General features: G+C 55.0%; 1 protein-coding gene across 1 annotated transcript in view; it reads right to left on the minus strand.

Annotated features, from left to right (window-relative positions):
• The window catches only part of PHF21B (PHD finger protein 21B), an 85,397-nt gene extending 72,153 nt beyond the window's left edge, over positions 1–13,244 (minus strand). Inside the window, exons 1-2 of the mRNA XM_074375696.1 lie at positions 13,101–13,244; positions 12,189–12,254 (exon numbers count right to left, since the gene is read on the minus strand). Coding sequence (XP_074231797.1) covers positions 12,189–12,254; positions 13,101–13,154 — 120 coding nt within the window. The 5' untranslated portion in view covers positions 13,155–13,244. The remainder of the gene's footprint in view (positions 1–12,188; positions 12,255–13,100) is intronic.
• Positions 13,245–23,303: the final 10,059 nt, after the last annotated feature.

The raw sequence follows: 23,303 nt of genomic DNA on the forward strand, positions 1-23,303 counted from the left end.
ATGAAAGGTCTGCTTCTACATCACGGCCAGATGGCGATTTAAAGGCAGGGGTCAGTCATGCTGGAGAGGTCAGTCCCCACCCCATTCCATCAACTCTCTGATCTCCTCCCTCACACTCTCCTACCACTCACTCTCTCGGTCACACTGGCCACCACTAGACAGGCTAGGTACATCCCGCCTCACGGCCTTTGCACGGGCTGTTCCATCTGTCTAGGACACGCTCTCTGCAGAGAGCCACAGGCTTCACTCCCCCAGCTTCTTCTACGGGCCTGGGCTCCAATGCAGAGGCCCCTCTTGACCACATTTAAAATACCCACCTGCCCCCACCTCCATCCTGCTACCTGGCTCTCCTCTCTGCCAGAGCACCCATCCCCTTCCCACCTGCTCCGTAATCCACTTACGATGCTTCTCTCTTATTACTCCTCCCCCGAGACTGTGAGTGCGTCTCAAGGGCCTATTCCGTCCACTGCTGTCTGTGTGGTGCCCAGCACAGAGTGAGCGCATGGTAGGTGTGCAGTGAATGTCACAACTTGACACCGAGCGGTGGCTGCCACCCTCACCCATCCGAGCGCTCTCTCCCAGACCCACTGGTGAGCAGACTCTGGAGTAAACGCAGTAGAGCATGAGACACCACCCCGTTCTGCCACCCTGTTCCCTTCCAGCCCCTGGCACCGAAACTCCCTGCCTCCTCCCCACCCCCAGCTCCTGCTTTAAGACCCCAGCCAGGTGGCTCCCCTCTGACCCGGCCACAATGACACTGTTTTATCACCTCTCCTGTTAATCAGGACAAGCCCTTGGAGGGACCCTCTTGAGCACACTTCCCCTTGGCAGCAGCACCTGGGAGAAGGATGTTGGTGACAGAGGCAAAGAAAACTCTGCACAAGGTGGGGGGTGTGTGGGAAATAGCTCAGTGGTGGAGAGCAAGGCGTGAGGTCCTGGGAAGGAAGGGAGGAAAGAAGGAAAGAGGGAAAGAAAGAGAAAGAAACAAAGAAAGAAAGAGGGAGGGAGGGAGAGAGAAAAGGAAGGAAGGGAGGGAGGGAGGGAGAGAGAGAGAGGAAAGGAAGGAAGAAAGAAAGAAAGGAGGAAGAAAGGAGGAAGGAAGGAAGGAAGAAAGAAAGAAAGAAACTCTGCACAAAGTGGGGCTGTCACCCTGCAGCTTAAGAAACACCCCGGCGTTCACCTGGGACGCATTTATCGCCGCCGAGACGCATTAATCACAGAGAAGAGTGGGTATCACTGATTGTAGGAGATGCTGCTTGTCACTTTGTAACTTGCATCTCACATTAAATTCTGGATCACAGTCTCTAATGTGTATATATTTTAATTGCATTTTCAAGTTCATTTACATGTGCAGATTGGCTTTCCGCCTGAGTGACATCAAAGAGAAATGCGTCTCCCTCCCTTCCTCTCTCCCCTGCCCCATCCCTGCCTCGTTCTCTTTCCTGGGGCAAAAAGCTTCTCCCCAAATTGATTACAGCATCACCCATGGATGTCCTGCTGGGGCCCCCCAGGGAAGCCCCAGCAGAACCCCATCTGCCATTTCAAGTACCTTTCTGCTGCCTCCGCTCCAGGGACCCAAAGGCAGCCACTATTCTCCCTAAAGGTGACCCCGCCTGTTACCACCTTTCATCACCTTTTCTACTTGGAGGGTGACTTTGCCAGATCTGACAGATGCTTTCTTGCTTGTGAAGGTGGAGGGTATGGCCTCTGACTATACACGCCCACACCCGCCTTCACCCCCAGTGTAGACTCCAAAGCAGAAACATGTGCAGAGGGTCCCAGTGGTGAGCAGGCCCCAGACACTCATCTTTCAGAAAGTTACCTGCACCTGGAGATCGAGTCAATTTGATTCAGTAAGTTTCATAAAACGGACAGCTCCAGAACACACTCACTGGTCCCGCCAGAGCTGCCTCCCCAGCCATTGTGAATTGGAAGCCAATGACTCTGACAGTCGGACTACATTCTGAAAACCTCTGGGGTGGTGCCGCCAGCTGCTGCTGTCGGCACAAGGGCATCGTGACATGGTGTGCGGGACCCCAGCACATCTTGCACAGGGGCCACCCCGCGGGCAAGCAGCTCCTGAAAGAAAACACCAGTGAACAGAATGGAAAAGAATCAAAAAATACGTGTATATACACGTATGTATGTGTATAACTGAATCGCTTTGCTGTACACCTGAAACTAACACTGTAAATCAACTACACTTCAATAAGAGATGAAAAGAAAAGAGAACAGTGAACGGGACTGAATGGCTTAAACAACGACAGGCATCCTGCACAGCTGCGCGGGGGTCGGGAAGACTGGGGCCCCGGGGCCCAGGGCCACCCCTCCCCACTCAGGGACGCAATTCCAGCTGTGAGGAGGGGGCCTGGGCAGGCGCCCCACAGGGACCCCTGGCCTCCACATCCTGTGCTTTACGCCCTCAGGCCAAGTCTAGGGGACTTGTGCCCTCAACTTCCACCAAAGTCCACGTTCTAGCTGTGGACACACCAGTCCATGGAGACAAAAAGCAACCTGGGGTTTCTACCCCAACAGAAAGCCACCGCGGCCTGTCTTCTTCTCCACGGCAACGGTGCCCCTGGGGCACCGCCTGCGTCCTGCTTCCTGAAAAACTGGCGATAACGTTACATTGACAACAGCCCCCCTCTAACTCAGCTGCCCCGCGCTGCGCCGGGAATTCCACCCAGCATGTGCGACACGCATCCTCGCAGAGCCTCAGGACAGCCCTGCCCGGGAAGCAGCACTAGCCCCGCTCTGACTCAAGGACCCGGACAACCTGCCCTCCCATCTTACTCGGGGGCTGGGGAGCTGCACACCTCTGAACAAAAACAGAAAAAAAACCCTCACAGATGGACGTCTTTCTGCTGCGCTTTAACAAGCCCAACACAGGTGCTAAGGAGGAAAGAATTAAGGAAAAATACAAAAGCAAAGTGCAGCCCACCTGAGACCATGGGGGACGCCCACCAGTGGCGGTCAGAGGTCATCGCCAGAACGAAGCTATGTCTCACCACACTCGGGAAACTACTACCAAACAGTAAGTTAACGACCAGAGGGAAAAAAATAAGTTAAGGAAGCACGTTTGCTCCTCTGGAGAACAGAGGCCGCCTCCAAACGAGCAGACGCCTCCACCTTAAGGTATAAACCAACTACAGTGGTAATAATCAAAGGACAAGCCGAGGTGGCCAAGCCCGGGAGAAGCTCCGGCCGCGGCAGCCCCAACGGAGCAGAGGCTGCAGGAGCATTCACTTCGGGGTCAGTCCAAGCCTCCCCCGGCCCCACCCCAGTGACAGACGCAGAGGATGGGTGCAGACCCAGGCTCCTCCAAAATCCTGCCATCTTCTACTTGAGCGAAGAACTCCCACTCATCATGAACGGCTGCTCGTTTGCTGGTGGTTCTGATGCGCTAACTCCATTTCCTTCTATCGGAGCACGTGCCCTGGACTTAGATGACACACCCAACTATGCAGACATGTGACACAGCGTGTTGTCACGTCTCCCCCACGTGCGCCAGCACAGGGGCTGAGATCTGGGAGCCACTATGGCCCAGAACTGGACCGCAGCTCCTCCAATCGGCAGCTGTGTGCCGCCAGCAAGCCACTCAGCCTCTCTGGGCTTCAGCCTCCTCTCAGTTAAAATGGAAACTAAGAGCAGACCTTCCCCAAAGGGCGGTGTGCATAGTGACTGAGCTGGTCCACGGAGAGCATGAGAAGGGGCCTGGTCGGCAGTAGAGGGGACAGCGGTGACCTGTGATGCCCAGGTCCCTCTTGCTGAGGACCTACCAAGGGCCCGGGGATCCACGGACCTCACTTAACCCTCCTGGCACCGTTTGCTGAGCGCCTCCCACCCGCAGCGCTCTGCTGTCTGACGTTTGATGCCTGTTCCTCCCGTCTCCCAGCCCGGGGAGCGGGGAGCCGGGTTTACCACGCCAGTCTGTCCAGTTTTAAAGCCTGTGCTTAGCCTCTTTCTCACGTTCCTCTCGGAGACAAGAGTTAAAAGCCTTCTCAGGGGCCCTCCTCTGCAAGGAAAGTCACACCCAGAGTCCCAGCTCCTTGAAAGCCGTAAATTCCCAACAGTGCGGGGAAGACAGCAGGGGCTTCACCCTTCCTCCAGAAAACCGCCTGTGCCCCAAAGTCCTCCTGCGTCTGAGGCAAGAACCTTGGAGGACGGGCCAACAGACACCTCCAGAGGGGCTCCCTCCAGCCCCTCCGTGTGTGACCGGGGGTTCCCGAGACGCCGCTCCTCGGGCAGGAACGCCACTAGCTCAGGCCCCGAGACGGGCTCCAGCTCCGGTGGGCAGACCAGGCAGCGGCCACGTTCAGCACCACCGCCCACAAGTGGAGTGAAAAACCACAGCGAGCCCACGACTCGGTTCCTGAACAGACAAAGGCACTGGAGGAAAAACTTGCTAAATCACGGGGCTAATCGTCATAGCCAGCGGCTCTAATGAGGCGTCCTGGGATTACTAAAGTTATTATCAGAGTCGTCTCACTGAAAAAATTCAAAGTTAATTGAAATCAGTTGTACAGTTGTGACAGCAGGTGTTTTAAAAGGCTAACATATCAAAGCCAACTCCGTGGACCAGGAGAGGAGGTAGCACGGTCCCCAACAACCAGGAGTGACAAGCAACGCCACCCAAAGGGAGACAAGCCACAGGGCAAAGGCTCCAAGACCGTCCCCCTCCCCCACCCCCCACCACCCCCGGTGCAGGGCGGGCCTCTCCCGGGGTCACCATGCAGTGCACACACCCTCTTCAAATCAGCCCCTTTGCTCTGCTTGGTACTTTACACGCACTTTCTCATCTATTATCTGATTTCACCTCTATAACTCCATGAGGTAGTTTTCACTGTTGCACCCGCTTTACAGATAGGAAACAGAGCTCAAGGAAGCAAAGTAACTTGCCCAAGGCTACTTGGTGGGAGGCAGCGAGCCGGGATAAGACTTCAGGGCCCCTGCTCTCTGGGCTAGAGGCGAGAGCACCCTCCCGGTGGTCCCGAACTGTCTGACCTTGGGAAACTGCCTTTCCCTGAACTTTCTCTTCCCACAGGGAAGATTCACCTGCCCAGCCTGACCCAAGTCATGAGATTACCCTGACAATGAAATAAAAAGACACCCATCAGAGACGTGCTGCAACACAGGGCATCGGTGCTGCAGACATCCAGCGTGTGGCGTGTGCGATCTGTCTCTCTGCTTCTCTCCAGGTGCAAAGGTCACTCCTCAGAAGGACCCCAGGCACCTCGTCACAGCACATCACCCCGTCTCCTGCCAAGTGAGCCTGCCAGTGAAACATCACGCGCAGACACCTCACTGGATTAGGTAACTGTGGATACAACTCCCTCCCCAACTACATGTGGAACTTTCTGCAGGCAGAGACCAAGTGAAACCATTTTGTAAGTGTAAAGCCTTATAAACGAGATGTCGCTATTACCAAGAGCAGCACATCAGCCACCTTCACCTCCACAGCCCCACACCAGGCAGGAGCTCATTAAATGTTTGTGGAATTAAACTGAGTTGCTTCCAAGAATACAATGTCCAGTTTAGGAAAAGCATGCTTATTAGTGTATCCACCAAGCATGCTTATCCATGTTATAAATGCTCGTGTGCACAGGACACACCCTGTGAACACACCTCAGAACCACGTGCCAGGATGAGCAGTGAGAGGGGCTCACGCTTCATGACTTTCACGGCTGTGCTAGGAATTTTTTCTCCAACAAGCATGCGCTGCTTTTACAATAAAAACTTTGTTACAGGTGGAATTCTCCCTTATCTCCTCAGTGTTACAGGAATAATAGGAAGAATATTAATCACCGCCTTCCTCGGGAAGATTTCATTTTAGCAGGAGGATGGTAATTCTTTTTCTTACTTCAACAAATCCTTCCTCTCATTTTAGTAATATAATCCTGGACAAGGTATCAACTGACTTTATATACAGTGCGTAGACTTCATGCATATTTATCAGCATACATCAATACACAACTGACCCTCGAACAACGTGGGTTTGAACTGCACAGGTCCACTTCCACGCGGGCCCACTTCCACACAGAGGTTTTCCATAGTCAGTGCAAGAGCAGCTCGTGATCCGCAGCTGGCCAGACCCGCAGATTCGGAGGACCTGCCTTACGTGGATGGAGGTCCAGCTACAAGTTACACGGCGTCTGCACGGAGGGTCACCTCCCCTAACTCCCACGTGGTTCAAGGGTCAAGGGCACTTACCGTTTGTTATTATACAGTTCATAAACAGTTGAAATAAAATCAATTATAAAAATGTAAATGACAAATGTAAATATGTGTATATGTACACATACACTTTTTTTAAATCAACGGAGCAAAGTTGCCCACTGAGTCATCTTTTGGGGCTTCCAGAAGTGTCCCCCACTAATTCCTCAGCCCCAAGAAGCTCTGGGGAAGGCAGGAGTGGGGGGTCACACACAGCCCCTGCCCTCACCGGTCTGTTAGGTATCGGCCACCTGGAGCCCTGGGTCCAGCAGCCCCCTCTCCCACGTCATGCATGGTGCCCTCATCCCTGCAAGAGCCCCCCCAGCAGGTGACGGGCATCGAGGAGCTCACATGGCCAGGCCGAGCAGCCAGCGAGCTCAGGCCTCCCTCACTCTCCTCCCTTCTCATCTGCCCTCAGCTCCAGAGCCCCAGAAGCCCCAGGCCGTTTCTGAGCCCTCTGCACAAACCTGGCCCTTCCTTGCTCTGGCTCCTAGAGGACCCCTGTCCTGTCTCCCCCAGGAAGCTGTCTGCCACCTCCAGGGGCCCACACAGCATAGCTGTCACACAACTTTCCTGGAATCTCCTTGACATGTGGTCATCTATACCTCACTCTCCTGTGAGGATTCCAAGAACAGGGAGCTGCTTTTGAAATGGAGCTCTGTGTCCGCTCAATTCACATGTATAATTTTAAAAATCTGTTCACTGTAAGCCTGTGGCAAAGGACGACACCAGGGACTCGTCTAGGACCATCCTGCACAGCACGGCTAACCCGCACACTCACCATGCTGCAGTCACCTGCTGCTCAGCAAGGATGCATTCAGCCCAGACAGGGCAGGGCTCTCAGAACCTGGCGGGGGAAGGGAGCAGAGCAGCGCGGCCCTGCCCTTCAAGGAGCGCAGTCCAGCAGAGACAGCGGACTTCTACGAAAAGGTGAGGCCAGCTGGTGGTCAGCAGTCTCCAGGGCAGGAGCATGTTCGCGGCACCGGAGGGCCTGCTGGAGAGCAGCCGAGGAGCGCACTTCGGGGGCAGCGCCACCCCTGCAGAGAGCGGTGGAAAACCACCAGAAGGTCTCAAGCAAGGGAGCGCCGTGACCTCATTCAAGTGTTCAGACTCTTACTCTGGTGGGGAATGTACCAGAGGGGGCAAGAGGAGATGCAGTTCACTGTTCACAAGAGCCAAATGGTGGAAACAACCCAAGGGTCCATCAGCTGGTGAAGGGATACCAAATGTGGTCCACCCACACCGCGGAGGGTCATTCAGACATGAGCAATCAAGTACCGACCTGCACTACAACTTGGAGGAACCTTGAAACGTTACGCTAAGTGGAAGAAGCCTGTTATACAAGACCACATATGACATGATTCCAGTCATGAGAAAGTTCAGAATGGTAACTCTACAGAGACAGAAAGTAGATTTATGGAGACAGAAAGTAGATTAGTGGTGGCTTAGGGCCTGGGGAGAGTAGGGGATGAGACCCAAAGGGTTTCTGAGATGATGAAAATATTCTAAAATTGATGGTGGTGACACTTGCAAATATTGGTGCACATACAAAAAATATTAAACTGTACACTTTACATGGGTGAATTATGTGATATATGAATTATATTGCAATAAAGCTGTTTTTTAAAGTGGCTGCAGGGAGGAGGCTACTGTAATCTTTCAGCTAAGAGATGATGGTAGGAGGGACCTGAGGTGCAGACAGAGGGAGGGGAAGAGGGGCCCCAGGAACACGGCTCAGGTAAAAGTGTGGGTCTGGGAGACTCTGGCTGGACGACGGGGAGTGAGGGGTCAAGGCCGAGCAGGTGACAGCGGGCACAGCCAGGACTGTGCCTCTGCTGTCTCAACCCCAAGCTCTTTTCCAGAACATGAGCCATGGAGCTTTGAGAAGCAGCACTTGCTTTCTCTTTCACGTGTAATGCTGGTGCTTTAAGAGTGAGAACTTGAACTTCAGGTCAGGAAGATTAAAATTTCCCCTCCTGATTGAGAGCAGGCTTGGGGGGAGAACTTGGAAAATGGAACACCCTCTCAACCGAAGGACCGAGACAACTGGGGAGCTTCCAGGATAAATCCACCCTGCGGTTTTGTTTGGTGGATACTTCCACCGTGGAATCCCTCTGGTGGCCAACGTAGCTAGTGAATCACAGTGAAGACATGATTCAGCGCCTGGGTGACTGTCACATTCATAATACCTTTCAAGATGACATATTTTTATTGCTGCACTTGAGGACAGCCCTTCGGAATCCAGAGTCCATCAAATCAACAGATTGAGCAGCACGCAAGGCCCCAAGTTCACTCTAGGGCGTGTGTGTGTGTGTGTGTGTGTGTGTGTGTGTGTGTGTGTGTGTGTGTGTCTTCCACACACCAGCGTGGCCTGCAGCTCTCACAGAAGGCTCTTCTCACTCTGTGGTGAAGCTGAACTCGCCTGAAGTTCAGGTCTGAAGATGCCTGCTTCACATGGCATCTAAATGTTGTCGTGAGAAATCCAAAGAGGGAGGCAAAAACCTTTCAGTATTTATGATGGGTCTGTTATTTACATGGAAGTGCTTGTTGCTTGACAATTTAAATAAAAATGTTACTGCCTCTCTGCATGTGCTACAAATTCATGGCGTAAAACCACTGGAGCAACTAATGGAGTCTTCACACATCATATCTTGTTTAAGACAAGGGGGTCCATCCTCCACTGAGATCACAACCCAGTGGTGAGGTGCGGTCACACCTGGGAATGCAGCCTGGCCACAGTGGGCTGGGCCACAATGCAGCTCTGACCAACTGCCCCGTATCTCCCTTTTTTTTTTTAAAGGAAAAAATATAAACTCTGTTTTTGCATAGCAAGGTCCTATAGAAGCTGGTTTCCAGTTTATCCCCTAGGCCACCAACAGTGGGAGAAACTCCGGCCAGTTACACAGTTTGTGTCTTTCTGCGTCTGACCAACAAACAGCCTATCTACTTCTAGAGTCCTTGATAAGCGTCTTTAAGCACTTGTCCATGTTTCTAGAAGTAACTAAAAAAATTCCAGTGCCAAGGGCACATATGGGAGATTGATGGCAGGGCAGCAAAAGATATTACTCACTGCTATTGTATTTCTAACAAATGTGGATGATGGGGTCGTCCGTTCATTTTACTACCCAGCTCATCATCCACATGTGCACTTTTAATTGAAACTTGACCTTTCCATCCCATATTCCAAGTGGGAGCAGCACAAAAACACATCTCCAGAGGTGAAGATGGTGTTTCTCCCCAGGCAAGTCTCCAAAGGGACACTACCTTTACTTTTACGCTGAGTTAAAAACAAACTCTGAAATACTGGCTCCTTCATTCCTGACCCTACATTTCAGCTCCTCATAGGCAGGTGCTGGGGCGACAGAGCAGAGCCCACGACTCCTCTTCAAGACCCTGGGGGCAGCCCCCATCACCTCAGAGAGCTTACTCAGTGACCTTTCCCCAGCCAAGCTGCCAATCACCACCAAACTCTCCCAACGAGAGAGAGACAAGTAAATGTTAAGTCTACCCAACTCGTTTTATAGGTGACCTCTGGAAGATTTCACCGCAGAGCCTGGAAGAGACAGGGCTGCTTTATTAGCATGCTGCCTCACGGCCCCAGCCCCTCCCTCCCGCTTTTATGAGCCCTTGCTATATAAAATGCCACAAAGGAAAAAGGAAAAACAACACACTTACACTGGCAAACACTAGTTCCAACAGTCAGGACAAACCCTGGCTGCTTACCAGATGTTATTTTCAGTCATTTAAAAGAGAAATATTTTTAAAGGCCAGAGAACAAAAGTTTTTGTTGTTTTCTTTCTTTCTTCTTAAACATACACTCTCACACACACAAAAAGATGGAGGTACATTCCGTTCACAAGCATCCTTCCCCGAGTTCAAATTTAAAGGCGAAGGCAGTCGGGAGTAGGGTAGTTCCTTCCCCAAGCGGCACCACAACCTTCAAGCACGATTTTCAAACGATTCTCTCTTCAGCCTCATCTAAATTCAGGCATGACAGATAATAAATAGCTACTCATTTACTATCACCATAAAAATTTAAACAGCCTTGAAATAGTTGCTAAAATACAGGAATGATCAAACCTAAGCTCCGAAAAGCCACTCCAAATAGTAAAACTATTGCCACGAAGAATCACACATAAAGAGACATTGTTGCGATAAAAGCTGCTGGATTATTGGATTTTCTCGCTCTCTCTTTTAAATCTTCTACTAGGAGCGTAAGAGTCAACAACTTGCCGTTTTACCCGATGAAAAAAGGGCTTAGTAACCCTCAGCTATAACACTGTACCAGATTTGGTGGTGGATTTTTTCCTTTTTAAAGAAAGTATCCGATTCGATTCTACACAGTGATTAAACATCTTTGTGCTCAGCGGAGAAGGGTCTTCTAACCCCTCCCCCTCCAAAAATGGCATCAAAGCAATCAAAATGGTAATGCCGGGCCTGGGTCCCCTCCCCCCGCGAACTCCCCGACTTCGCCGGGGCCGCGCGCCGGGCCCCCCTCCGGCGGGAATGGAAGCTTCCACTCCTGGACGGGGGCGCGGGCCGGGCGGGCGCGCGCGGCCGGGGAGGGGGCCGCGGCACCGCCAGAAAGGGGTTAATAAGCATTCGTCCCAACCCTCCCGTCCAGCCGGGCGCCCCCGACCAGGCGCAGACCCGCGGGAACAGCCATCTTTCTTTCCGTAACCCCCGGCCCCCTCCTCTTTCGCACACCCCCTCCCACCACTTTTCAACTTTAAAGACTCGAAATGAACACCCGGCCTCCGAGTTCTCCCTCGCCAGGTTCGCCGCCATCCCCTCCAGTCTCGTCCACGTCTCTCCTCGCAACGACATTCCCTCGGGGTAGGGGGCTTCTGATCAGGCCGGGGCGGCCTGGAGTTGGAGGAGGAAGGGGACAGATCGGCCGCCCGGTCGGGGGCGGGGGCGGGGGCGGGCGCTGTCCAAGTTTGGTGCTGACGGCGGCGGCCGGCATTCCGAAGGAAGCGCGATCGATGGCCTGGGGGCGCGGCGGGGCGGGGGCGGGCCCGCGGGGCTGGCGGAGGGAGGGGAGAGGGCAGCGGGGAGGGCGCCGGCGCCCCCGCCCCCGCCAGCCTCGGAGCCCCGAGAGCGCCATTGGCTGCGCCGCTCAAAGTTCTCGGCTCCGGGCGGCTCGGGGAAGGGGCGGGAGTGCGTGTGCGGGGTAGGAGCGCGGGGGGAGGGGCGGAGGGGGAGGGGCGAGAGCGGCAGGGAGGGAGGGGGCGGGGGCGCGCGGCCGGCCGCGCTCCGGCGGCGGCATCTGTTCGTGGTGCTGAAACCCCTACCGCTGAGCTCAGCGCAACTAAGTCACAATGGACAACTTTTCCTCGCCAAGGGGCCGGGAGGGGGTCTGCAGCAGAGCCCCCCACCGCGAGAAGCTTCTCGCGTGTCCCAATCTAAACCTGACGCCCAGAGACCAAAGTTGGGGCAAAACTGGGGGGTCCTTGGGGCGCCTTTCTTTTGTTCCCAGGGAGCTGGCGTCAGGTTCCAAGAATAAAAGTGATGCTGGAGAAGTGGAGGGGAGGGGGGCCCGGAGGAACAATTCTTTAAATAAGATTTGCAACGGAACCCAGAAATCGCTTCCAAGTAGTTTGGTGTCCAGGCCCGAATTACCACTCCCTCTCCCCCCACCCTCATACCCGTGTGAAGCGGGGGACACTGAGCCGGGAGAAATTTCCACATTCCAAAAACATGTCCACCAACTCAAAATGGACGCCGGGCTGCTCGCCGCCTTTTAAGTGCAGCTTCTCTCTTTCGGCCACTGCGGGAACCGCGCTCTACCCCCTCGGCCTCCAAGAACCCGGCTCTTTCTTTCCAGAAAAGGTAACTTTGAGGACTGGAGAGACTTTCGGGAGTCTGGGCGCGCGGCGCCAAGGCCAGCACTTTTTAGGGTGCTGCCAAAGTGCCCGACGACCCCTCCTCCCCACCCCGGGCCAGGGGCGGGGGACAGGCTCCAGCTCGCTTACTTGTTTGTCGCTGAGCGCGGCGATCCGCGTCTGCCTCTCGTGGAGCTGTTTCTTGAGGTCGCCGTTCTGCGGAAACACGGGGTAGCGGGCTCAGGCCGGCCGCCGCGGGGGTCAAGTGCGCCCGGAGCCCCACGGGCCGCAGCCCCCAGCCCGGGCCGCCGGCCGCGCGCCCCAAGTTCCCTGGGCCGCGTCCCGCACGCGCGGCGGCCGGGCAGAGCCGCGCGGGGCCGCTTACCTGTGGCTGCCGCCTCATCGGGGCAGCTCGCGGGGCGGGGCGGGGGCCGAGGCCACCCGGCGGCGCGCCCCGAGCCGTGCAAGTTTGCAGGCCGGGGTGCGTGTGCGAGTGAGTGTGAGTGTGTGCCGGGGGAGGGGGGAGGAACAAAGAGCCAAGTAAACACGGCGAGTCCGTGTCGAGCAAAGCTCATAAATATTCAAGTCGCGTCCTAATCTCCCCAACACACACACGCACAAGCCGCAATACCGCTCGGGCTCCGGCCGCCACGCCGCTGCTCGCCCGAGCAACAATCGCCAAAACTACTTTTGCAAACTGTGCAGGATTGCACGGAGGGTGGGGGCTGGAGGGGGTCGGCGCACACACTCTCACACGCACCCCGGGCAGGCTCACGAAGGGGACCCTTCCCGGTACCCTCGCCCTGCAGGCCCCGCTCGAGAAAGAGAAGATGCCGGGCTCGGGTCCCACGGGCCTCCAACCCCCCAAACTGTGCAGGATTGCAGGACAAGGCGACAGAGGGGACGCCCAGAGGGGGGTCCGTGCATGTACATACTCCCTTCACCTCTGAGGCAGGCTCAAGGAAGGGCCCTCCAGCCCTGCAGACCCTGCGACGACGAGGAGGACACCGGGCTCCGGTGCCTGGAACCGCAACCCCGGGCCCCCAGCCCCCGACCTCCTACCTGGTGGCGCGCGAGTTCCACGGAGAGCGCCTCGGGCCGGCTCTGCAGCTCCATCCCTGCAACTTGGGCAGCACTTTGCGCTCACTTTGGCCCAGGCTCCCGGGAAGTTGCGCGGCTCCGCGGGGACGGGGGCGGCCGGGGGCGGACCAGGTCTCGGGGGAGGGGGGGACACGAGCCCCCTCCCCCAAGGCCGAAAGGGAGGGAGGGTCTGGTGAGGAGGTAAGAAAAGCAGCCGGGCTCCGCGGCGCCGAGCCCGCGGCCGCCCCAACTCCTCAGGCTGCCCGGCAAGTTGCGCCGGGTCCCCGGGCTGCCGGCGCGGCCCGGCGCACGGCCCCCCGGCGCCGGGAGCCCCGCGCAGCCCCGCGCGCTCCCGCTCCTCCGCCGCCCGCCGGCAGGGACTATATTTCCTCCGGCGCGCGCGCCTGGATCTCGCTGGGCCTCGGCAAAGTTGTGCCTCGGCACGATGCTAATTCGGCAGTGCCCGGATGGAGCGGGCCGGGGCGGCGGGGGGCGGTGCCCGAGCCCGCCGCCCGCCCCGCCCCCGCCCCGCCCGCGCGTGCGCACTGCCGTCCCGCCGCGGCCCGGCGCCCCGAGCGCAGAACAAAAGTGGTGGCGCGAAGGGGCGCAAACTCGCCGGCCCGCGTCTTGGGCCACTGCCCCCGGGCCGCTCGGGCGGGCGCTTCTCCTCTTCTCCGCCCCGGCGCCCAACCAAACCCGAGGAAAACGGGACGCTCAGCCTAAGGCCGGGCTTGTAGATACTTTCCGGTGGGAAGGGAAATGTCCACTTTTCCATTTCTTTTCTCTGGCTTTCGTCGATCCCTCTTTGCCCCTGCTCCCTCTTTCCTGCCTCCGCCCGCCTTCCTCTCCTACTTTATTTAAATTGTCTTCCACCCCCCACCCCCTGCCCGCTGTACACTAACGCTGCGACTTGGAAGATTAAATTAGTCGTGTCGCCAGATTCCCCCACCGCCTGATGGCCACCGTGTTGTTTAAACAGTATGAAAATTGATCTCCTGACTGTTCCTTTAATGGTTTTTTTTTTTTTTACACTCACAATTAAACTCTCAACAGATGTCACTGGACTTTTTAAGGCTGTTGTTAAAAATCGTAAACATGCCCGGTCAATGTGACATAAAACAATTACAACTACAGCTGCGGAGATCGCATTTCAAAACTCCCAGCCCCACAGCCAGGAGGTTAATGTTCTGGAGTCGATATTACGCTCGTGGAGTTATCATCCTCATCCATTAACGTCGGAATGCTCTGTGCGGTATTGGGCGCATCCTAGTATGTTTGAGGGATGCTGGGGAGAAATGGTGCAATCTACTCAAAGTACACGTTAAACGTTTAAACTGATCAATCATTATAACTTCATATTCCTCTGCAACACAAAAAATAGCCAGGTACACAGGCAACCAATGCCCCTTTCAGCATATGCCAACATGCTGCCTTTTGCTTCTACTGGCAGCAGAAGTTGTTGGAATTTTTTTTTCAGGTTGGGGCCCCAATGTTGTTCTGGCCTCCGAATCAGAGCATTTGCCACCAGTGGCTTTATGTGTGTGTCTCTTTGGCCCCCCCAAACCCTAGAGGCCTCTCCTCCCTGGCACCAGCACCTTGCCTGTAGGAAACACTCAGTGAGGAATCCCTGGTTACTGTGTGAGCTTTGTTAAAAACTCACAAAACTAACATGCCCTAAATGCCTGTCTAGCACCAGCCAGAAAGAAGCAGGGCTCACCAAATGTAAAACGAAAAGGCTGACTCTAGCTCCTTCCACTCTAGGCTTGCCCCAGTTTAGGATGGTGTCCCCACTACCTAGTGCTTTTGCTGGCCTGGACACCAGCCAGGTAAAGTGGACTGCAGGTAAAGTGGACTGCCTAGGGATCAGTGTTCCCAGAGCCAGAGGGAGCATGCAAGTGAGAGGGTTCCTGTTTGTAATCTCTGTAAATTTCACTGGCCTCTTAGTAAAATTTCATAATAATTTCATCGTCCATGTATGTAATTTAATCAATGGAGAGGATATTCGGGTTGTCTGTGACCTGCAGAATCAGGCAGATGCTGACTGGGGGATAGCAGCTGTTGAGATGTTTAAGTACCTTTTGCAAGTTTCTGTCATTTAATTAAGTTACAGTGGTGATCATTTACATGCCCCTCTGTCGTTTTCAAAGTTACCTAAATCCTGAGCGAGCAAGGAAGGCCAGGGGCTGGCTGCTCTCTGACAGTGAGGAAACTGGTTATGTGAAGGAAAAAAACTTACGAGGAGTCCTGTGCTGCTGCCTAAATGCGTCCCGCACAGCAGACCACCCTCCCTTTGCCCATGCCGGGCCCTCGGTCTGGAATGCCCTTTCCCCCGTAACCCACCTTTTAAAACCCTCTTCATCCTCCAAGATTCACTTCAAATGCCACATTTTCTAGGAACTTCCTCTAATTTCTACACATAAATTCTTTTTTTTTAAATTGAAGTATAGTTGATTTACAATGTTGTGTTAGTTTCAGGTGTACAGCAAAGTGATACACATATATACGTACATATATATATTCTCTTTCAGATTCTTTTTCATTATATCACAAGATATTGAATACAGTTCCCTGTGCTATACAATAAGACCTTGTTGTTTACCTATTTTTTATATAGTAGTTTGTATCTGTTAATCCCAAACTTCTATTTTATCCCTACCCTCCCTTTCCTCTTTGGTTACTAAAAGTTTGTTTTCTATGTCTGAGTCTGTTCCTGTTTCATAAATAAGTTCCTTTGTATCATTTTTTAAGATTCCACATCTAAGTGATACCATATGATATTTGTCTCTGTCCGACTTCACTTACTATGATAATCTCTAGGTCCATCGATGTTGCTGCAAATGGCACTATTTCATTCTTTTTTATGGCTGAGTAGTATTTCATTGTGTGTATGTATATATATATATATACCATGTATTCTTTATCCAGTCATCTGTCGATGGACATTTGGGTTGCTTCCATGTCTTGGTTATTGTAAATAGTGCTGCTATGAACATTGGGATGCATGTATCTTTTCAAATTAGAGTTTTCTCAAGATATATGCCCAGGAGTGGGATTGCTGAATCATATGCTCTATTGTTAGTTGTTATGTTGCAGAAAAATGTGTTACAGCTCAGTTGTGACAGCAAACTGGATCTGGGCGAGAAACCAAGCAGCGCTGGAAGAGTTGGAGAACTCAGGTTTATTACACCAGCAAGCTTAGATGAGTTAACATTCCAAGCTCTGGAGCGCTTCTGTAGGTTTACACAGGCTTTTATAGGCTGCCAGTTTACATTTTGCAACATCATATGCAAATAAGGTATAACAAAAGTTGACTAATTAGGAACAAGCTTTGTAGAAATGGCCCAATCAGGAGTGAGAGAAATAACCAATCAAGAGTGAGGGAAACAGACCAATCAGGAGGGAGAGAAATAACCAATCAGGAGTGAGGGAAATGGACCAATCGGGAGTGAGCTCCATTTTCCTAGAAGTTAGCCGTTTCAGAGGCAAAAAGTGAGATAAAGCCATTGGGCCAGGGAACCGGATGGTGCTGGCTGGAGAGCAGTGGCCCTGCCTTGGGGTACTGCTGGGTTTTTTTATGGGGCTTCTCACCTCAGTTTAGGGAACCTGAATACTGGTTTCCATAGTGGCCACACCAATTTACATTCCCACCAGCAGTCTACACATCAATTCTTTACTCCTCCCTCTGGAGACTCACCATGAAGAGCTTACTTAGCACGGGGGGCATTCTGTCCCATAATGCAGGGACTTGCTTGCTTCCCTGTTGGAGCCTGAGCTGACTCTGAGTCTGGCTTGTGGGCAGAGCACAGTAGATGGATGTTGAAGGAAGGCATGGGGTGCCTGGAGCCAAGTAGGTACTTAGCAATGAATGAGTGAGTGAAGGGATGGATGAATGAATGAATGCTAAAAGTGGGAAACAACCCACTATCCAAAAGGTAGGCTATTAATAATGGCCACAGAAAAGAGCAGTGTCTGCAATTAATTCCAGCGTCCACATTTCTCTTTACTTGCACTGTGGTTAAGTGGACAGGGGGCCTGGACTGGAGCTTGGATATCTGGGTTTGACACTTGGGTCCACCCTTTAACAGCCTCAAATCTTAGGAAAGTTATTCAACACGTCCTAGCTTCTGTTTCTTCGGATGTAAAATGGAAATTATCCAGCCAACCATGGTTACCCTTGGAGCCACTCAGCTCCTCTGACCTTGGCTACTTGCTCAGTGGAGAGGCCCAGTTGCAGGCCCCCCCGGCTTAACTGGCCTGGAAGTGAGGGCCAGCCTAGAGCACAGCCTCCTTCACATGCCTGCCATGAGGTGGGGGGAGGGAGGGCAGGGGCTGCGGTGGCTCCAGGAGCACGTCCAACCCTCTGGGCCCATGGGGGTCCCAGGTGCTCCTGCCTCTTCTGGCTTCTGAGTGAAGCTTTGCACCTCGAGCACAGATCCAGCCTCCCCAGTGGCTGACCAAGGGGTTGAGTAACACAACGCAGAAGTCCGGGAGAGTGAGTTACTTCATCAAATGAACTTGGACCAACTAGAAACAGGATTCAGGAAGGAGCCAGCAAATCAACATGGCTCCGTTCTCCATTGATTGGAATGTTCTGGGGCCCAGTGGGCCCACTGGACGGCCTATAAAACATCCCACATACCCCAGCAAACGGCCACCTTCCATGGGGCGTGGCAGACAGCTGGGTGATCCATCGCTTGGTTTTGCTCTCCTTCCTTTTCCCTCAGTCTTGTTGCTCTGGAATTGGACTTTCCATTAGTGTTACTGTTGGGGGCACCATTTGAGAGCCTTCCTCCCATCCTCTCTAGAAGGCATCCTTTATTTCATTTGATCCCCTGAAATTACCCCCATCTTACAGATAAGAGCACTGAGGCTCAAAGAGGTTCAGAAAATTTCACAGGCTGCAGGTGGTGTATCCACACATGGGACGGAGCCTGGTACCGTCCCGTTTATGCCTGTCACCCTGAGTGACATTTAATAGTTCCCTGTTTGACTCTCAGATGCATCCCAGCCTGGATGGTGAGTTGCATGGTGAGCCAGCTGTGGGATGGAGACAGAACTCACCCTCCAGGCTTCACGACTCCAGAGCCTGCTGTCCTCCCAGTACCCCACCTTGTCTTACCTGGCACAGTGCCCCTCAGTCTAGAGTAGTGGCTGGAGGTCGGGAATGGCGCCGTCTAGAGCCTGGGACGCTGGTGCAGAAGACTTGGCTTCCACCAGGGTCAAGTAGGGCCAACATCACAGACTGTCACTCTGCTTCCTGCAAAATGGGTGGCTAGGTCCCATCCAGTCACTTGCCCTCCAGCTCAGAGGCTGCATGGCATACCTGGGACACACCTGCCAGCCACTGGCAGGCTCAGGCCCGTAGCCCCGCTGCCCCCACACATCTCCTTGGATGGGCAACTCTGTCAGCATGCCTGAATCTGAGCTCCCTGGCCCCAGAGGGCAGCAGCCCATTCATCATTCCTGGAGTCATTCTCTCCTCTCTCAGGCCCCCATCACGTGCACTTCATGTAATTAGTGAGGACAGAATCGCACTGGGTCAGGGCAGGCCCTAAACCCAATATGACTGGTGTCCTTACAAGAAGGGGAGAGGACATACACACACACACACACACACACACACGTGCACACACAGAATGCCGTGTGACGACAGAGGGGGACTTCAGATGCTGTAAGGGACACCAAGGATGTCAGAACCACCAGAAACTGGGAGGAGGCCTGGAAAAGATGCGCTCCCAGAGGGAGCAGCCTGCCGACACCTTGATGTGGGGCCGCTGGCCTCCAGGCTGTGAAAAGAGGAAAACATTTCCGTAGTTTTAAGCAACTCGTCCCCAGTCTGTGGTGCTTTGTGACGGCGGCCCCAGGAAACCCACACCCCACACACGGCTCCAGCCCTCTGTTCCCGGGACCAGGCACGGGCTCCCACGGCCCCGCAGCGCTGCACGTTACCCTCGCTCCCGCGTCCCCTCCTAAGAAGCGAACACGGAGTCTGGTGAGCGCCCGGCACGGGGCCAGGTGTCTTCTGATCCGCAGAGACCAGAATCTCGGGTTCTAGTAAAGTCATGTGACACGTGTACCAAACACCCTTGACATCTCCAGCGGGGTCAGACACCTCGGTATTTCCATGGCCAGGCGCATGAATCCCCACCAGAAGTGGGATGAGAGCAGCGAACTGTCCCGTCAGGTCGAGGGGGGGTTGCTGCCAAGAAAGTGTGAGCATCAACCTGCCAGGGAGGAAACGCAGGTCATTTGGGACTTAGCACCACGCCTGCGGGACCGCGCACACAGAAGGCACGCCTGAAGCTCGCTGATTTCCCTTGTCAGCCCCACTGCTGAGTCCGTCTACACGGCGGCTCCTCAGGCCTGGGAGAGCAGGAATGATGATCATCTCGCAACGAGTGAGGAAACTGAGGCACAGAGGAGCTCAGGACCTGCGTCCATCACAGCCCTGTCCCCACACCTTGGACCCTCCCTAATGCACCAGAGGGAGGGTCGTCCACCCCTCCTCCTGGCACCAGGCAGAACCCACTTGCCACGCAGCATCCAGGGCCTCTGCCCTGAGCACAAATGTTTATAATTTTTTTTCCCCTAAAAGTGCTGTTTAAAAAAAAGAAAGGAAATGGTAGGGCTGGTTCCTTCTGAGAGCTCTGGGAGAGACTGTTCCAGGACTCTCCCCCGGCTTCTGGGGGTTTGCTGGCGATCTTGGGTGCTCACTGACTTGTAGACACGCCACCCCAATTCCTCCGTCTTCACAGGCCTTCTCCCTGCACGCCTGTCTCCACATCTCCCCTGCGTAAGGACACGCAGTCACGTGGGATGAGGGCCCTCCCTGATGACACCCTTTTCACCTGGTAACCTCGATAAAGACCAACCCAAGGTGAATCCAGCCCCCACCGGGAGCTGAGCCTCGGCCCCACCTGAGGGTGTGTTTGTCCTAAAGCTTCTATTACTAAGCCCCATCCTCATTAGTACCTTCACACCCACAGCATCAGAGACGCTAAGTCAGCTGCTCAGCTCTCCGTGCAGGAGGAGTCAGCGTGCTGCACGCAGCACACGAGGCAGGGTGCCGCTTACGAGGAGGAAGGGCACAAGCCGGGGGTAGGCCCTTGTCCTCGCTCCCCTTTGCGCCTGGAAGTCCCAGCGAGCCCGGGAGTGGAATCAGTGCTCTGGCTTTCCCTCTCAGGTTTGGTGAAGTTTTTACTTCCAGACTTCTGACCCAGCGGCGCCTCTGACCCTGGAACCTTCCTGCAGAGCAATAGTGGACGGAAGTTTTCACTCGTCTAAGCCCGAGCCCGGCTCCTCTCTCCGTGGACAAGGCCGAAGTGTGTCCAGGGGAGTAGTTACTGGGGAACAGAGTGAGAGAAAGCTCTTTTGCTCCACATGGCAGGTGTCATGCTAGAGGCTGTGGGACACTGGTACCTTCGAGGGGTCCCAGTCTTACAGGGACAGCAAGTCTCAGCCCACCACCTCCTGACAGGGATCAGGACCGATGCCGGCAGGAGGTATAAAGGGGGCAGGGCGCACTGAGGAGGGAGCCCCGTTCCCCGCTGGTGGCCTTCATACTCCATCATCTCACTGATCCCTACAGCACCTGGGGCTAGCTGCCTTGGGAAACTGAGGCTCAAGGCTGTTAGGTTACTTGCAAATCACCTAGATGGGGGGTGTCAGTGAGGACTGAGATCCTGGAGAGCTCCACTGCTTTCAACTTGCAGCTGTGGGGCAGGGTATTGCGGGGCACAGGGCCCTGCGGGTGCCTGAGTGCACGGGTGGGTGTGGACACAGGTGTGCTGGGAGAGGAGAGGGGAGGTGGCCTAGCTTGGATTTAAGCCAGAAGCTGGCCCTGAGCTAGGATTCAAGCAAAGGAGTTTAGCTGGGAGATGATACCGGGGTGTGACCGCAGGAAGTGCCTGCGGGGTGTGGGGAGGGAGTCCAAGCGAGGTGACTTAAGCAGCAGGTTACTGCACTGGGCGACAGGGCTCCCAGCTGCTGTACTCAAGGGGAGGGAGCTGGGGCACTTCTCCCCCAGCTCCCTGCCCACCACTGGTCAGGGCTGCCTCCAGGGTCATTCCCTCTGGCCGATTCCGAACCCACAAGGCCTCCAGGGTCATTCCCTCTGGCCGATTCCGAACCCACAAGGCCATGCCTTCTCCTGGGACTGGAGCATCACAGGTGCTCACAGGAGCTACAGAGTGCATGGGAGGGGCAGGGCAGGGCAGCTTCTGTCCCCTCTGGAGAGGACTGGAGACATGCCAGGGACAGAGGCAGAGGCCAGACGCTTCCCAAAGCAGTTGGGATGGTCGGCAGGTGACGGGGGGCCATTGACACTTAAACTGCCATGACAGTGTCTGCAGAATCCAGATGCGGAGGGATCTGGGGCAGGGCGATGGGTTAGGATGCTGCCCTGGGTGGAGAGGCAGGTGGGTTGAGGAGCTGGAGGGGAGTTAGAGCTGAGGCCACCCAGGTGGGACTGCTAGGCCGGGCGGGGGCTTCAAAATACCCCTGAGTGTCTGGCCCGTGAGCCACGTGGACAGGGATCGCGCTCTGAGAGACAGGTCTGCAGCGGCTGCAGCTGAGGGGAGGGCGTCTGGCTGGATCCGGGACAGGCAGCTGCAGGTTTGCTCTGAGCAGCAAGAGAAGACCTCAGTGACTCTCCGCTGTCCCTGCTGTGCTGCCCCACCTCTGCCCTGGACTTTGGCCTCCTTGGGGGCTGGTGATGGGGCTCCATGATGTCCCTCTGGGGTCCTGTGCATCTGTTCTCAGTGGGAAAAGGAGCTAGGCAGCCCAGCTGGCTGATGTCAGGGGGTTTTGAAGCCTGGCTGTCATCCATTGGCCAAGTGATGAAATGAAATAAGCTATTTGCTCTGCGTCTCCGTCTCTCCACCTCTAAAGTGGGGATTATCCACTTGGCAGACACACCAGTGGGAGCATAAAGCCAGTGAATGGAACGCCTCCCTCTTGGCAACGCTGCTAAGTGAACTGCGCAGTGGGTGCTGGGATAGGCCAGGGCCGGGGGTGCAGTGGGGTGGGGGGAACCTGGCCCCCAGGACCGCTAGTGCTGGGTTCAGCTGGGTCCCCAGAGTGCAGATGGCACCCCCGCGAGGCAGCCACCTGGAAGAGGCTGTGGCATCAGAGGCCAAGAAGATGGGCCTTGAAGGTTTGGGGCAAGGACCTGCCGGTCATTGGCAGTCACTCGGCTACCACTGGATGGAGGGGTTTCGGCCCCCGACCCGGGAGGCTGGGACCATTGTCCAGGGTGGGGCGAAGCAGGGGCCCCATGGGGCGCAAGGGTGTAAGTGGCTCAGGTTGACAGGCGAGGTGGGGGGAGTGAGGGCGTCCAGGGCAGCCTCGGTTTCTGAGCAGAACTGTGTGAGCGAGGGAGGGGGGGTTGGGGGGCTGGGGTGTTAAGGTCCTGCCCTCCCCAAGGCTTGTCTGGGGGACACTTTGTGGGCCAGGGTCCCGTACAGGGGCAGGCAGGGGGAGGTAAGGCTTGTCATCAGCCCCTCCTTCAGTTTCCCTCCCGATGGGGTTGGACATGTGCCCCCCAAATTCACATTCTTCCCAGAACTTCAGAAGGTGACCTTACGTGGACATAGGGTCTTTGCAGATCTCATCGAGTTAAGATGAGGTCCCCGTGGGCTGGGGTGGCCCCTTAGTCCAGTATGACTGGTGTCCTTATAAGAAGAGGAGGCACACAGAGACAGACACACGGAGGAGAACGCCACGGGACCACGGACGCGGAGCACCCAGGACTGCCAGCAACTCAGAGACCAAGAGAGAGGCCTGGGGCAGGGTCCTTCCTAGAGCCTTCAGGGCAAGCGCGGCCCTGCCAACACCTTGATTCCGAACTTCTGGCCCCCAGAACCTTGAGAGAACGCACTTCTGTTGTTCACAGCCACGCACCGTGGAGCTGCGTTACCGCCGCCCCAGGACGCTAGAACACTCCATTTACTTACTCGGCCAAAGCTGGCCTCATTTGTGAATTCCGCCTCCTCGGAGCCAGCACGATCAGTCCTAGATCTCCTTCCGCTGGAGGGTTGAGGCTGGACCTGATTCTTCTCAATAGTGTCACCCCTGGCCTGGCTTCGTTAGATGCTACTTCCCTTACTCCCCAGCGGGTTGGGTTTAACAACCTCCATCTGGCCGTGATGAGGGGAAATACCTTCTTCACCTCGATGTCCCATTGTC

Source organism: Camelus bactrianus, chromosome 12, assembly GCF_048773025.1.
Source record: "Camelus bactrianus isolate YW-2024 breed Bactrian camel chromosome 12, ASM4877302v1, whole genome shotgun sequence".
NCBI classification, from domain to species: domain Eukaryota; kingdom Metazoa; phylum Chordata; class Mammalia; order Artiodactyla; family Camelidae; genus Camelus; species Camelus bactrianus.